We start from the raw sequence: 16638 nt of genomic DNA on the forward strand, positions 1-16638 counted from the left end.
TAGGCACGGGGGAAGGGGGAGGGTAAGGAGACAGACCGACCGACGGGTGTCGTTATCCTAACCCTGTCCGTATTTTGAACGCTGGGATCCCAAACGCCAACATCCCATACCCATCCCCTTGTAGATGTCAGTGCTTTTGTAACCATTATCTGCCTCTTTCCTCTGAGATGAAATGTGGTGTCCAACGTGCAGGTGAGGTGTGATCACATCCTATGCATACATAAATATTGGTGTGATTACAGGTTTACATATATTTCCTCTGCCTCCCTTTCACCCCACCCATTTCCATGGCTATTTGCCAGACTATGAAGGCAACCAGTAAGATATAGAGGGCCTGTAATGCACAGCAGCAGACTAGACGTATACTTCATAATCCTGGGGACCGGAACCAATGCACCTCCCCCATTGAGCCATTTTCCTTCTCTGTAATTTCCTCTTCTTACAAACTACCTTCCTCTTTATGCTCAGAATTCTCAACCAAAACTTATTTTTCTTTTGTCACAGAAGTGTTGTACTGTTCTAAATGATACCAGCCCTCTAACACTTAAGCTGGGTACACACCTAAAGATTTTCTGTCCAACCATCCAACTAGGAGCCGTATTCAATTTGAGCGGACCTGCGTTACTTTTTCGCCTACATCGCGTGTTTTGCAGGTCGTTAAGTATCGCGCGTGTGCCCGCTTATCCCTGAATTCAACTTGAAAGTAGGCGAAAACGGGACCTGGCAAAACTTAAACAAGCGGAAAGTACTGTCAGATTTGGGGAAATTTGCCTGACACCCCCCAAAAGATGCTCTGACATGGGGGTTCTCTGATACCCCCCAATTTGGCTTGCTGAAGGTGTTTTTTAAACTGGCTTAATAGCTGCTAAATAGCGTTTTTGTATAAGTGGTGCAGAATAGTATTCTGGAGTTTTTTTTGCAGAAAATAACTTATCCCAGCAAATTTGGGGTACTTGAAAATGGGGGGCCAGCATATTTTAAAGTTGCTAAAGTTAAGTTTAAAAAAAATGTGAAAAATCCACCTGCCACAAGCCCCTGCAATGAAAAAAACACCCGGGGCATACTTGTGGACCCCCATAGAGTCAAGTTCGCTAGTTTTTAACTTTGTCCCCCAACATTTTTTCTTTTCGTCCCCACATTCAAAGTGTTTTTTATTTTTTTTACACAGTTTACCTTTGGGGGGCTGTCTGAAGGCTGCACGGGGGTTCCCGCAATGTTGCACCCCAAAATCCCAATTCTGCATTTTTTTCCGCCTGCTATTCATAGGCGAAACTTTTTAGCTTATTACATTGCAAGGCGGAAAGTGTTTCAGATTGAATACGGCGATACTTTTCTGTCTGGCGAAATGACATCATCGGCGAAAAGTTTCTGGCAAAAACATGCGAAAACTACTTTTCGCCTCAAATTGAATACGGGCTTAGGTGATTGGTTGGAATGAAAATCTGGTAATGTATGGGAGTAAATGATCAGCAATTTGCTCCTAAATGCAAGAAAACAGATGAAAATGGTCGTCAGACAAGTTTGTTAAATGTTTGATCTAAACAATTGGTTTAGACAAGTTTTTGTCCATTTTCCTGCATTTGGGAGCAAATTGCTGATTGTCATTTGCTTTCATACCTTACCAGATTTTCATTCCAACCAATCAGCTAGTTGGACAGAAAATCTTTAGGTGTGTACCCAGCCTAACAGTGCAATTATATTGATCTTTCCTCTAGAGATCACTGCATCAAACTTCAGACTAATGTTCTAAAATGGTGGCAGTCAACATATAGAACAGGGGTGGGCAATAAACGTTCCTCCAGCTGTTGTTTAACTACAAATCCCAACATGCCTTGTTAGTTTTAGCATGGCCAAATATCAAAACTGTGACAAGGCATAGTTTTACAACAGCTGGGGGTGAGGCACTAATTTCCCACCCCTAATAGAAAATACTGCATCCATCATTTAGTCTTCTAATTCCATAAATACACCACAGTACAACAAATGATGTATGCTTGGCAAATAGTTTTCTTAGAGGAGACTTAAGTGAGAGGACTGTGGGTATAGGTTTGTTTGTATAGGTCTGATGTATTGTTTGAGCCCCTGGTGTCTGCTAGCTGTCTTACCGTTTAAGAATATAACACCATAAAGTTACGAATCAGCGTTCAATCTGGACTAAAGTCTATAGCTACACATGTGGTTCTCATACTAAACAGGCCATAACTGAACTCATTCTTCACTCCTCCCTCTTTCACGCCTCCACATTAAATCCCTGTCCCAATCCTGTGGTTTCTAGCCCGGCAGCATCTCTCGCATCAGAACCTACCTCTCCCAGGATGCAACCAAGACTATTGTCCACTCACTGATCATTTCTCTGCTCGACTACTGCAAACTTCTCTTTACTAGCCTCTTGTGTTCCTAACTTTCCTCTCCTATCTGTACTTAAGGCTGCAGCAAGACTTCTCTTCCTCTCCCGCCTCTCCACATCTGTCTCCCCTCTGCCAAGCCTTACACTGGCTCTCCCTCCCCTACAGAACCCTCTTCAAACTCCTTACTCCTCACGTATATGGCCCTTACTTACTTACAACTCCACTGTTCCTTATATTCCTAACCTCATTTCCCTACGTACTTCCTCCCGTCCACTCTGGTCTGCCAATGACTCCCCTTTCCATCCCTCTGGTTACTACCCTTCACTGCTGAATCCAAGATTTCTCTTGTGCTGTCCCCCATTACTGGAATGTTCTCCTTCATTAGATCAGACTATCCCTCAGCCTGCAGTGCTTCAAATAGGTGATGAAAATTCACCTGTTCATAAAAGCATACCAGCCCACTGCTTTACCATGTTCACCTCACCTTCTCTTATACTCCATCTCCCCCACTCTTGTTAGTGTCTGCTTGTATCCCAACCTTTAAGTAAGGGTCTCCTGTCTCATCTGCTACTTTTCCTTACCAACTACAGCCATGAGCAAAAGTTTTCAGTCTGCTGCATCAGTTTTTATGATGGCAAATTGCATATACTCCACAGTGTCATGAAGAGTGAACAGATGAATTGCAATTAATTGCAAAGTCCCTCTTTGCCATGACAATGAACTTAATACCTAAAATTTTTCCACTGCATTTCAGCCCTGCCACAAAAAGATCAGCTGACAGGTCAGTGATTCTCTTGTTAACACAGGTATGTCGACAAGGCTGGAGATCACTCTGTCATGCGGATTGAGTTAGAATAACAGACTGTAAGCTTTAAAAGGAGGGTGGAACTTGAAATCATTGTTCTTCCTCTGTTAACCATGGTTATCTGCAAGGAAACACGTGCAGTCATCATTGCTATGCACAAAAAGTGCTTCACAGGCAAGGATATTGCTGCTAGTAAGATTGCACCTAAATCAACCATTTATTGGATCATCAAGAACTTCAAGGAGAGAGATTTAATAGTTGTGAAGAAGCTTTCAGGGTGCCCAAGAACGTCCAGCAAGCGCCTGGACCATCTTCTAAAGTTGATTAAGCTCCTGGATCATGGCTCCAACAGTGCAGAGCTTGCTCAGGAATGGCAGCAGGCAGGTGTGAGTGCATATTCACACACAGTGAGGCAAAGACTTTTGGAGGATGGCCTGGTGTCAAGAAGGGTAGCAAAGAAGCCACTTCTCTCCAGGGAGAACATCATCGACAGACTGATATTCTGCAAAAGGTACAGGGATTGGACTGCTGAGGACTGGGGTAAAGATATTTTCTCTGAATCCCCTTTCAGATTGTTTTGGGCATCTGGAAAAACGCTTGTTCAGAGAAGGAAAGGTAAGTGCTACCATCAGTCCTGTGTCATACCCAACAGCAAAGCATCCTGAGACCATTCATGTGTAGGGTTGCTTCTCAGCCAAGGGAGTGGGCTCACTCACAATTTTGCCTAAGAACACAGCCATGAATAAAGAATGGTACCAAAACATCATCCAAGAGCAACTTCTCCCAACCATCCAAGAACAGTTTGGTGATGAACAATGCCTTTTCCAGCATGATGGAGCACCTTGCCGTAAGGCAAAAATTATAATGAAGTGGCTCGGGGAACAAAACCTCAAAGTTTTGGGTCCATGACCAGGAAACTCCCCAGACCTTAATTCCATTGAGAACTTGTGGTCCATCCCAAGAGATGGGTGGACAAACAAAAACCCACAAATTCTGGCAAACTCCAAGCATTGATTACGCAGGAATGGGCGGCCGTCAGTCAGTATGTGGCCCAGAAGTTGATTGACAGCATGCCAGGGCGAATTGCAGAGGTCTTGAAAAAGAAAGGTCAATACTGCAAATATTGAATCTTTGCATAAACTTAATGTAATGGGCAATAAAAGCCTTTGACACTTATGAAATGCTTGTAGTTTTACTTCAGTATACCATAGTAACATCTGACAATAAGGTCTAAAAACAATGAAGCAGCAAACTTTGTGACAACCAATACTTGTCATTCTCAACTTTTGACCATGGCTGTACACTTATCTACCTGCTCCTTGGACTCTCTGCCTGGAACTCCACTTCGTCTTTGTCTTTCCTTTGTATCCTCTTGCAGTGGCTCTAAGCTTGTTAGTTGCATGCTAGTATCTAGGTCTAGGTTTCATCTTGTAATGAATATTCCGCTTTCCCCACTGGCATCAATAGCTATGTTTAGAGCTGTAGTGGTGTTTGTTAATTTTATACTGTATTATTATATTGTGCGGTCTTATTTGCCCTCTGTACGGCGCTGCAGCCCACATATGGTCCCCTATAAATGATACAGCCATTCTCTTTATTTTTTAAGAAAAAAATCATATTTTTTTCACATTTTTTTATTTTTATTATTTTTTAAATGTTTTGCACCTTTCTGGTTTTCCTGTTCGCAGATGTAGACACAGGCTTAAGCTCTTGTAAAAAAATAACTGTCACAAATACATCTCATTTGCTCCGGCCACACCTTTCTTTTCTGTTTACTGATATCTGAGAGCTTATATATCTGTACTTTGACCTGTGGAAGGAATATTGGCATAGCTGGTATCTTTCTGTACTAACTGGGTCTGAGCTGTTAGTAGGAGGTTTTATTAAAGTGAGCTAAAGGTGATCTCCGGATTATTGGCAAATGAATAGGTGACTTGTTTTGGATGTATAAAAGCCACCCAAATACCCATAGAGAAACCTGATGGAAACCCACTGTTATGGTCATAGTTGTAGTAACATAGGCGGGCCCTACACGGGGCGATATGAAAACTTACAACACCTCGGTACGTTTTCAAATTCAGCCCGATGCATCGCATGCTGCTGTGAGTGGTACACGATGTATCTTACAAGTTGCTTCGTTTACCTATTCAACAGCATGACGGATCGCAGATCTTATGGTTTTTCCATAAGATCTACGGTACTGATGTACAGCGGCAGGGACGCGCATCGCCATCGTACAGCATGCCAAACCACACACGATGTGCACGATTGATCTTTGCGATCGATCGAAATCGTGCACATCGTCTAAAAAATCTTACTGTGTAATAGTCGCCAGTCTGTAAGAATTTCATGTTTGGGGCATGTTACCTTTCAGCGGGTGTCATTATGTGACTACAGAATTTTTTTATTTTATTTTTTTGTCTGTCACTATGAACTGGACACAATGTTGCACCCATTGCAGTTTCCATAAAATAAAATTCTCTGACCAGATTAATGCAATTATTTTTAATAAAAGCTGCATTTTTTTTTTTATACTACAGACTATAGAAGCAAATGTGGCATGAAAACAGAATCTGTGACTCCTGTGATAGGGCTGCTACACTGACAAACAAGTCTCTAGTTACCTAGTTGAGACATGTTCAGATAAGATTCTTGTGGAATGTATGCATACCCTCCCTTGTGACCTCACATAGCTGGTTCTATTCATTTTCTTTCAGTATAAAACCTGCCTATAACAATTAATTAGTTAAAAGAGATTTAAAAAATAAATAAATAAAAATAAATATTCATGTATCAAAGCTTGGAGAGAGATAAAGTACCAACCAAACAGCTTCTGTCATTTTACAGGCTGTTTGAAAATGACAGGAGCTCATTGGTTGGTGCTTTCTCATTTCACTTTCTCTCTCTCTCTCCAAGGTTTGATACATTGCACCCTTTTTAATATGGCAGTTTATTGGGTCAAGAGCAGCGCAGGCTTGCCCAGGACTTTTTTTTTAACACCTGAAAATACATGCATGGATCATTGATCACACTCTTAAATTAATAAATTGGGAAGTGGGTCACTTTTTTTTTTTTTTTTTTACTTTTACATGTAGGGCAGGGGTCTTAAACCTTGGCCCTCCAGCTACTGTGGAACTACACTTCCCAGCATCCCAGCATGCACTGCCATAGTTTTAGCATGCTGTTATATCAAAAAGGTGGCAGTGCATGCTCGGATGTGTAGTTCCACAGCAGCTGGAGGGCCAAGATTGAAGACCCCTGATGTAGGGCCTAGGAGGCTAGTCAAGTGCTTAATCATGAAGTTCAAAACTAATATGTGAAAAAGGGGAAGTATGTAGAAAACTTCTAACATTCTAAAGCACATTGCAATTTGGAGACAATATGGCACTGCCGAATTTGTCTACAGCAGACTGTCCTCCAAAAACTATCACCCATCATGTGGGAAGGGCATCATGAAGCCTATTTCTACTTTGACAGTGAGTTTTACATGGCAGAAATTGTCCATATAGCAATGGTTTGCAGAAAACCCCACACATATTGTGCGCTATATGTTATATAAATAACTGATGGTGATAATTAGCCACTGAAGAACCTTGCAGCTAATTGAGTTGCCCACAAAAATGATGTGGCAGGGAGGTCCGTACCCCTCTAATTACGGTTACTAGCCCCTGTGCCCATATTGTACAACTTTATTCTTGCCATTGCAGCATCATATTCACAGTTCAGTGTGGATTGTGTGTGTATATAGGAGTGACACGCCATCGTACGAGCACTTCAGAAGCTTATTTGCTACTGTGCAAGGCGAGCTGAACAATATGTAGCATGCTGCCAATTGATAGAGAACAGTCTGTAGTTTGCAATACTGTTTTTTTTTTTTTTTTTTTTTTCCCCCTCTACTTTGGCTGTGTATGACTCAATAGGAAGTGAACCCACACATTTCTATATATGGTATGTAAGCTGCTACATGTACTTTGTGCTCTGTGCACTATAGAAATTGAAAATATACCTCCCAAGTGTCCAATGAAACCCTCTTTAAATTTTTTTTTATTGTGTGGAATACCCTCAAAAGTGATTACTGCTTGAATTGGGCACTGTGTGCATGTAAGTTTGGTTTAGGACATGTGATAGCTGTATACTTAATCAAATGAAATTTTTCAGGGTAAAATATAACCCCTTTCAGAGTTTCTTCTCATGGGAAAAGCGATCAGTCTCGCCCCCTCCCCACTACCACCTTTAAGCTTGTAAAAAGCGAATTGATGTGAAAAGGCATAACCTTAGGCAGAGCATGTATCTAATACCTGATGCCCCTGGCTGCCATCTGCTTAAAGTGGTAGTGAACACTGGTAGGGACTACTGGGGGAATAATCATTTTAGTCTCATTTCTTGCCTTGGCACCAGGCTGATTAAATCAGCTTGAAAAGGCAATTTGAAATAAATGTAGTATTTACCTCTCTCCACACAATTAGTGCTTCCATCTAGTGCTCAATAGCTCCCCTATATAAACCTTACATGTTACCTGGATAATTGCCTGTGACTTAACCGTTTAGCAGTTTGCGTGTGTAAAGGGGGCTTCTAACAGGGGAGATGTGTATATATATTTTTTTTAAATTAATGTAGTGTATCTGTAGGGTCCCTATATTTGTATTATACCCCTTTCAGATAGTCTAAATACTTAGGTTTTTGCTGGTGTATGTGCACTGACCTGCATCTAGACTGTGCAGTATCCAATAAGCACCAATATTTCATGGGTGAAAAACTGGGAATTTTTGCCGATTATCCCTGTTTTTCGCCAAGAAAGATATTTGGGGGAAAACGCATTGGATCTGTGATAAACTCAGACCTATGTGTTCTTGCCATTGTGACTGTGATGAAATGGCACTTTTCTTGGATTATTTTTCGGGACACATCCAGTCCCGAAATTAAACACACGATAACTGCCAGAGTTGGGTGGCACTTCGGGGATAATTGGATAGCCCCACAACGATCCATTAGCAGCGCTACTTTAGCACTGCTAATCGCATGCTGCCCTTAGAGTGAAAGGGGGTCTGAGTACCGTGTCCACGACCCTGCTCCTTACCAGGGTCGGACTGAGAGACCCGGAAATTTGCCGAATTGATCTACCCGGCAATTTACTGGGTTGCATGTGTGAAAGGGACTTTATTGTATGACTAAAGCTGGGTACACACTGACGGATACATTGGCCGATCAATTGATCGGCCAATATATCTGTTGGCCGCCAGCCAGTGTGTACCCGAGATATGTTGGTGAACGTCTGCGTTCACCGATATATCGCATTGGCTGTGCTGCAGAGCCGATGGACAGATATGTCTGCAGACCGCCCGTATATCTGTCTCTTTGCTATCCCCTCCTAGATGTCCCAGTGTCTTCTCAAACTAATAAGTCTAAAATCAAACTCCATTTATTCCCGCCCCCCTCCTCCTCTCTATCCTCTCCTCTCTCCCACAAGCTTGCTGGCTGGGCATAATCCACAACTCTAACCCTCGTCTTCACTCCTCCCGGCTCTCGCCGCACTAGTCTATCTCATAATCATGCTGCTTTCACCTTCACAGTGTACCTAGAATCTGAGCCTTTGTCACCATGGACGCCACTAAAACGGTCATTCATACTGTTATTTACCCCATGGACTATTGGGACTGCCTCCTTTCTGGCCTCTCGCTTGCCTCTACCTCACTTCTGTCTCTTTTTATACCACTCCCACTTAACCATTCCAACCTCATTTATGTTCACGCTCCCTCCCGCTCTCTCCATTGCTCCACTGACTGCCGCCTCACCTCTTGTCACCTCTCCTGCATCCAAGATCTTTCCTATGCTGCCTACAGTATGTACACTTTCAAATGAATCTTTAAAACTCACTTCTTCATCAAAGCTTATTAGCACTCATTATGACTCCACCTCTGACCTGTCACCTACTCTCCTATCCACTTCACCCTCCTGGTTACACCCCTCCTTCTTAGGCTGTAAGCCCTCAGAGTCGGGGTCCTATCCTCAGAGCACCATCCAAGTGACCGATGTGCCTCTATTTCTGTGTTCCACCAAACATCTCTGATCCTGTGTAAATGAAGAAGGATCTGCCTTAGTCGTACCCCCCCCCCCACCCAATTATCATTATTTGCTTTTTACTAGCCATGAGTTGCTCTACTCTTCATCCCACTTCCCTCATTTTCTTCACCTGCGTGAAGTGTTATCGCTTTAATACTTACCCTATGTATAGATGGACAAATGTATGGTTATTGCGCTGTGGACACCTTGTCGCTCCTTTGTTTAAAAAAAAAAAAAAAAAAAGTCAGGCAGGGTGTCACTTATGCTGGGTACACACTAACAAATGTATTGGGCGATCTCTTATATATAATATAGATATATTTCGACTGTCTGCTTCCTGACTGCATCCCTGTACAGCTACTCTTATCTCTACCAAATGACTAGAGTAGTATCTGTGTATATAAGCAGAAGGCTATCTATACTGATTGTGGGTCACTCTCTGTAGTATAGCTTCTGGTGGGTACATAAGCACGGCAGTGGTAATATATGCACTGGCAGGGTATGTCCCCTTTTAATGCTTGGATTATTTTATACTTTGACAAGGACAGATCATGTCTCAAATCTTGTTTTAAGAAAACATTAAACAGGTATAACTTTACATCATAGCGTTGGACTGAGTGTGATGTCAGGGGAGGGGAACTTCTGTAGTAAAGATAATATCCCAAAAAGTTTGGTGCATAACCTTGTTATGGTATTAGTACTTCTCACGTGTGTGTTTTATTTTTCTTATATTTGAAAATGACCTTTTTTAATAGGTTGACATGAAAGGGAATGAATCTGCATGTGTGCCATTGCTATACCTGGTGCAAACTATTTTGAAACAGTGTTCATGTATTTATATCTGACTTTTTAAAAAAAAAAAATTTTCTCCATGTTTTAGTTTGTGAAATGTGGATATGCCGGCTCCAACTTCCCAGAGCACATCTTCCCGGCTCTGGTCGGGCGACCTGTCATCCGTTCTACAGCCAAAGTGGGGAACATTGAAATCAAGGTATCTGAGCAATCCAAACTCCCCAGTATTGCAGTGATAGGTTTTGTGCTATGACTGGTAGTTACGTGCAGACAATCTTTGCTTGGTAGAAGAGTTCTGCCTTACGTCCAATAGGGGACACATGGAGCTGTTCTGTATATTTTACATAAACAATTCTAAAGGCAAGACAGGGCGTATGTTACAGAGCAGTTTAGAAAACATTAATTACCTACGTCATTGCATGCATAAAGCCTAGAGTTAATGCAGACAGTTTACAATTAGTCTTCTAGTAGAATACACTTTCAGAGCCTAATATGTGAGGTACCAGGTTCTCTGTTGCTTTAGGGATTTTATCACGTTCCATTAAAGTATGCATCCTTAATACCCTGGCCTTGCACGATATACTGTTTATGCTGACACCCAGTTCATTGCACAAACTTTCTAAAGGCTTATTTAATAAAGTGTTTGCAGCACGATCCTGGTGCAAGGTGAATTCTTAATACTGATCTCAATGCAACTCATGAGTTAATAAAGTAATGATTTGGATTGTTTTGAAAATACTTGAATTGATTTTGAGTGTTTAGGAAGTTGGGTGTCCATATTGGCAGATGACACTAAGGGCTCAATCCAATTAGGAGCAAGTTCCCTCACTGCACGTGTGAGTGCGGCTGTGTGCATAGAGCTGTGAGCAAAAATGTGCGCGTCAGGGGTGGTATTGGGCTGCGAGATGGCGACTTGCGGCATTTCTAGATCGTTGCAACAGCAATTTGCCCACTTCGCTTCTAAGTATATCAAAAGAGAAAAGGACATTAAATACTGCAGAAGGACTTGGACCACATGGTTTGGATAAATAAATGGTAGAGGTAAGTTCGTGTCCACTAGTAGATGGCAGAACGACAGTACGATTACAACATTGTAATTGTACTGTCGTTCCTCATCCCCTGTAGTGCCTACACTGAACGATATGTCGTACAGTGCAGGCACCCTCCCTCATGCCCGAACATGCCCTATCTGTCGTTATTGGCAGATTGACTGGCATGTTCAGGCGCTGATTGATATCGAAAACGACCAGCGGGAGCGTGCATCGCTGGTCGTTTTCTACATCGCTGGTCGCTGGTCGTTTTCTACATTTTCATGCCAGATTTGTGAACGATTAATGAGCAATTGAACAATAACAATGTCGTTATCGTTCAATCGCTCATTTTAATCGCCTAATGGATACGCTGCATTAGGTGTGCTAGTAGATGGTGAGCTCAATATCAAACGGTTGCTGCAAGAGCTAAGAAAATATTGGTAGGTATTCTAAAAGACTGGGCATAATTACAGAAGAAGCAAATGTAGTTAAGACATTGTATAACTTGTTAGACCACATACTAAGAATGGGATATAATTCTGGGCACTTGTATAAGGACAGCCATAGAATAACCTGAGAGGGCACCTAGACAGAGAGATTAAATTATTAGAAGACATTCAGAAAAGGAACACTATTAAGTGTGACCTAATTTAATGTCTACAAATGTATTCTAGGACAAGACCGCTATTAGCTTTCCTTCACGGCTGTGCAGGTGACAAGGACACCTATGGCCCCTGGAGGACACTGTTTTCACTTGCACCATGGAAAGGGATTTCTCATTGTGAGGGATTACTCTGGCATCACCGGATAGGTGTTAAAAGAGGGTGCTTCTGGGGATTACATCAATCAAGGCATTTGAACCTACACTGCGTCACAATTAGGATATGAATCTACCGGAGTGACCTCATATTTTAACACTATACTGTGTAATTTAATACTTTGTGTTTTTTCCTTTTGTTTCAAATTATAAAAATGTGAACTTTTTTTTTTTTAAACTTCGTATACTAATCACTTTTTCAAAAACTATTAACACAAGCCATAAATTAATGTGTCCCCAGGTACTAAAGAGTCTCCTTTGCCCAAGAAGATTATTGCCTAACACAATAGACTGTAAAATGTAGAGTTTGAGCCAGTCAAAAGGAAATTTATATTAAGAACATAACGCATTCTATAAACTTCCCTCCTTAGTAAATCTAGCCCCAAGTAATTTTTGTTGTTACATTGGAGAGCCCCATTTAAAGTAATACTTTTCCTTTCTTTTTTTACACATTTGTATTAATAGTTTTATTTTTAAAATCATAGCTCACTAATTATGCATACACTTCTTATGGGGGAATTAATTTATCATCTGGAGGATGTAGCTACTGGGTTAAGTGCCTGGAGCTATTCAAATGACTGCATCGCGTCTGGCACGTAACCCGATTGGTGCACTTTGCCACGACTAATGCCCAGGGCTTAGTCACTGTACACTGCATCTCCTGGGTCAAGTGCCGGGTGCGATGTTGTTACTGCACGCGGTGAGACCACGCCTAGCCCGAGGCGATAGTTAGCGCAGACTTCTGCTTGAACTTCAAGGCAGGCACAAGCAGAAATCCGCTAGTTGCTGGCTTACAGTGTGAACAATTAAATAGCTCCGGGCACTTACCTCAGTAGCTACATCAACGTGATGCTAATTGAATCCACCCCTTTTAAAGTGGTGAATATTTTATGGTTTTCAACATTATAGTTTTTTTTTTTTTGGTGGTGAATTAGATAATTGCTTAATGTAAGCCTGAGATACAGATTATTTGAAATAAAGAATGGTTCATGAAACTGTTATCTGACTTGGTCACCTGCCTTCTCTTTCTTTCTTATTGAAATCCTCAAATAGAATAAGAAAAAGATGGTAAGTCAGATCACGGAGACATTCAGCGTGTAATGCTTGAGATTGCTGATCTGTGTTTGTGCATCTTAATGATGCATATTCTGATATCTAACCTACCATAATTCAGGAATTGGTCTTCCTCAGATCCTACTAGCTTCTGCATGTTTTGTCTAGTGATACATAGCATGTCTATGTAATACTTGCACTATAAACACGTGTGGTGCTTTGGCCGTCAATTGGCTTAAACAAATATATAATACCCCTGTTTATTTAGAAGTGTTAAAGATAAGTGTGTAGGAAGTACGAACGCTTTTAGAAATGGGGCATGCAAATTAACAAGAATTATTTGTACTGGCAAATGACCGGGAAAAAAGAAAACGGAACTTCACACAGCAGTGGTAGGTGCATGTTCCATTCGTATAATTTCAATTGATAGTGCGTGTTCCAATTGTCATTTTAATTGATACTACTGTCCTATTAGTCTGTAATGATGTGCTGTAAGCATTGAATGTCACAACCTGTAATAGACTATTCATTTTCCTCTGTGTCATAAGACCTGGGTATATTTTATTTTTGCAAAAATAAGATCTGACAGATCTCTGTTAGATTTAGTAATGAGCCAGGAGCAGCTATGGGATATTAGAGTGAACGAGAAGGAGGAGAGAGAACATTTAAAATAATAATAATAAAAAAAAAAGATGAATTGCCAACTTTACAACCGGTATGTAACATGTGTGTTCCTTCTAGCTCCGGCGGGAGGCAGGGCGCCGGAGCTAGAGAGGGCATGTGCGTCCGAGAAGGGGGCGCGGTCATCGGAAAAGGGGGCGTGTATAAGACGCGTCCCCTTTTCGTCACTCTTGGGGGCGTGCCCGGCACTTACGGACACGCCGGGCAGCCCCCCAAGCCCTGCAGACAGGGAGAATAGACGCATGCGCCCGGCGTCTATTCTCCGGCGGTGACCGGGTCACCGCATGTTTCTCCACCCGCGGGACACTGCGTCCCGCGGGTGAGAACGGCTCCCGCAGGCTGTGAGGGCAGGGCGCTTTTTGCCCTCCTCCTGGGGGGCAGGGCGCTTTTTTTATATATTTTACAATACACACACACACACACGTTGAGTCTCCCATATCTAAAATGCTTGGGTCCAGGGGTATTTTGGATATCGGAATATTCCGTATTTTGGAATATTTGCATTTAATAATGAAATATCTTAGGAATACGACCCAAATACACCTTTATATACACAGCCTGCAGGTCATTTTATACAATATTTTCAATAATTTGTGCCTTAGACAAAGTTTGTGTACATTGAACCATCAAAAATCAAAGGTTTCATTATCTGTCATGCCAAAATTATTCCGTATTTCGGGATATGGTAGACTCAATCTGTGTGTGTAACTTAATAAATATATATATATATATATATATATATATATATTATATTCCCAAAAAAACCCACTGAGTGTCAGAAAAAACTAACAGTTGGAACTTTAGATTACTCCCAAATCCTCCTGTTTTTTGTTTTTCACCCTGAAACTTGGCATGCAGCACAGAGACACAGTTCTACACGCCCATGCCAAATATCAGCTCAGGAGGTGTAGCCCCTCAAACACCATGTCGCATGCTGATATAACCAGTCACACGCAGATTATAGGCATGCCACACATAGTTTTAATAGACAGAAGCTGCGTGTGTGAATAAGACAAATTTTAAAGGAAAAAGTTGCCCAAAGACTCTTGATGCTATCGGGTCGCACGACGGTCACGAGTTGTGTAATGCGACTTTTAGTGCAGGAAGGTTAGTTGCATGTGGACACATCTGTATATTGGCGTATGTTATATCCACTTTAGAAGAGAGAATGACTATTGTATTCCCCAGTGACACCTGAGCATTTCTCTCCCCTCACCTAGATGTGTAGCAGTATTTCTGCTTGTGTAGTATTTCCGTACAATGGTCTAGATCAGTGTTTCTTTTAAAAAAAAATATACAGAATTGTAGTAAGGGAGTGTGGTGGAGTGAAGTACTACTTAATGTCAAAATTTCTTATGGAATCACCGTTGGTCATAGGGCCAGCACTGTCCATAAAATAAATGCCCCTTTCAGACCAAACTCACAGGTCTGAACCTTGCACACTGTTTCAAGCCATGTCGCAGCTGCTCAGACCCCTTTCCCACTGCTCGTTGGACCTGAGTTATTCCTGGGTCATCCCCTTTACACTACTCGTCACTCCCATGAGGCGGGCCTCTGCATCCACAGCCAATCGGCAACTTTTTTAACTTGACCCGGGTCAAATAAGACTGCAGCTTATCTGGGTCAGTCCCAAGAATAATCCTTGTCGCGACCAGGATACCCACAACCCGGGTTTACCCTTTCACACCAAGCCTGGACTCGGGTTGCCCTGTGTGAAAGGGGTATTAATAACGAAATATAAAGAGTGCAGCAATTACTCCATACAAAATCTAAAATCGGTACAGAGTTACCGTATATGATCTCTCGGTTGCTGTAATTTAAAATATAGATTAGCATAAAAGCACCCTCACCATCTCTTTAAACTCCTTTTAGTTGGCCCATTCATATGCCACATCCCTTTTTATTCCAAAAAATCTTTATTAATGAAAATCAAGTTAAGCGTCTTGATCCAATATGTTGAAACATTGACTGACTGCTTTTACCCGCCAGAAGTGAAAATAAATGAATCCTGATAATGAAAAAACAGAGTTATAATTATAAACAGTCTGTAAAACACCTCCCCATAACACAGGGATTCTTATTGTGTCTGAAAGGCAGGTCCAACCATTGGGATATGCTCTGGGTGATGTGAAGAGAAGGGTGAAATTCAATTCTTTTCGCCCGGCAGAGCAATTCAGTTGTACAGCCAGAGGAGCACACCCCCCAGGCAGGCAAGCAGAAATGTGCGATAAGTCGTCACTTTTTGCACCCAAACTCCCAAAGCAGGACTTAACATGGATTTAGCCGGTTTCCATGCGGCAAAACCCTGTCTATTTGGGTAAAACGTGTTATATGCATAGGCTCCCAAAAACTATTTCATATCGCACCCAGATCTTCCATCTCTGCAGATTGGAGATAGGATGCGATAAAACAATTGAATACCCCACCATGTGTGATGTTACAGCATGTTGAGCTTTGTGTGACAGGAGTTCTTTGTTCCGATGAAATATAGTGTAAAGTTCTCACTGAGAAGCAAGGTAGTGAGCAGCCATTTTGAAGCTTACAGGAGCATACACACAGCCCTTGGAATGTGTTGGGTTGCCCTATATTGCAGTTTAATACATGATTCTTATTAGATGCCTATTACTCGCACTGACTACAGCACAGAACTTATAACCTAAAATAAACAGGTCAGTCTTATCCGTATTGTTATACAGCAGCCCTGAAGTGACTGTGATGGGATAGTGGCCATTTCTACTTCAGGGTCCATAGGGTATCCACAGGATACCTTGGGGTATAGGTGTGACGTCAGTCGCAGGGCACCAAAGAGTTAAGCTTTCAGCCTCCCAGGATGCACTAGGTCCCCCTCCTATACCCCGCCCCCAGGCCAAGGCACCTCAGTTTAGTTTGGTGCCCGGCCGGAGTCGGATGCACCTGTTGGAGTGGGGGCTAGAAGAGCCCCTGAAGCTTATTCTTCATGCAGCTGTGGCTGCACAACTGGATGAACAGCATGGACAGTCAGTCCTGACGTCCATGCTGTCTTCCCTACACCCCGCCGGTACCAGAACGCCG

At 42.1% G+C, this 16638-nt stretch overlaps 1 protein-coding gene across 2 annotated transcripts in view; it reads left to right on the forward strand.

The window, feature by feature from the left end:
- The window catches only part of ACTR2 (actin related protein 2), a 44757-nt gene that overhangs the window by 5758 nt on the left and 22361 nt on the right, over window positions 1–16638 (forward strand). Inside the window, exons 2-3 of one of the 2 annotated variants that reach the window (XM_088477249.1) lie at window positions 10094–10204; window positions 12907–12921. In XM_088477249.1, the coding sequence (XP_088333375.1) occupies window positions 10094–10204; window positions 12907–12921 (126 nt within the window). The remainder of the gene's footprint in view (window positions 1–10093; window positions 10205–12906; window positions 12922–16638) is intronic. The other variant, XM_088477250.1, reaches the window with a different exon arrangement.

This window comes from Taudactylus pleione, unplaced genomic scaffold, assembly GCF_031769625.1.
Source record: "Taudactylus pleione unplaced genomic scaffold, aTauple2 ptg000201l, whole genome shotgun sequence".
In the NCBI taxonomy this organism is placed as follows: Eukaryota; Metazoa; Chordata; class Amphibia; order Anura; family Myobatrachidae; genus Taudactylus; species Taudactylus pleione.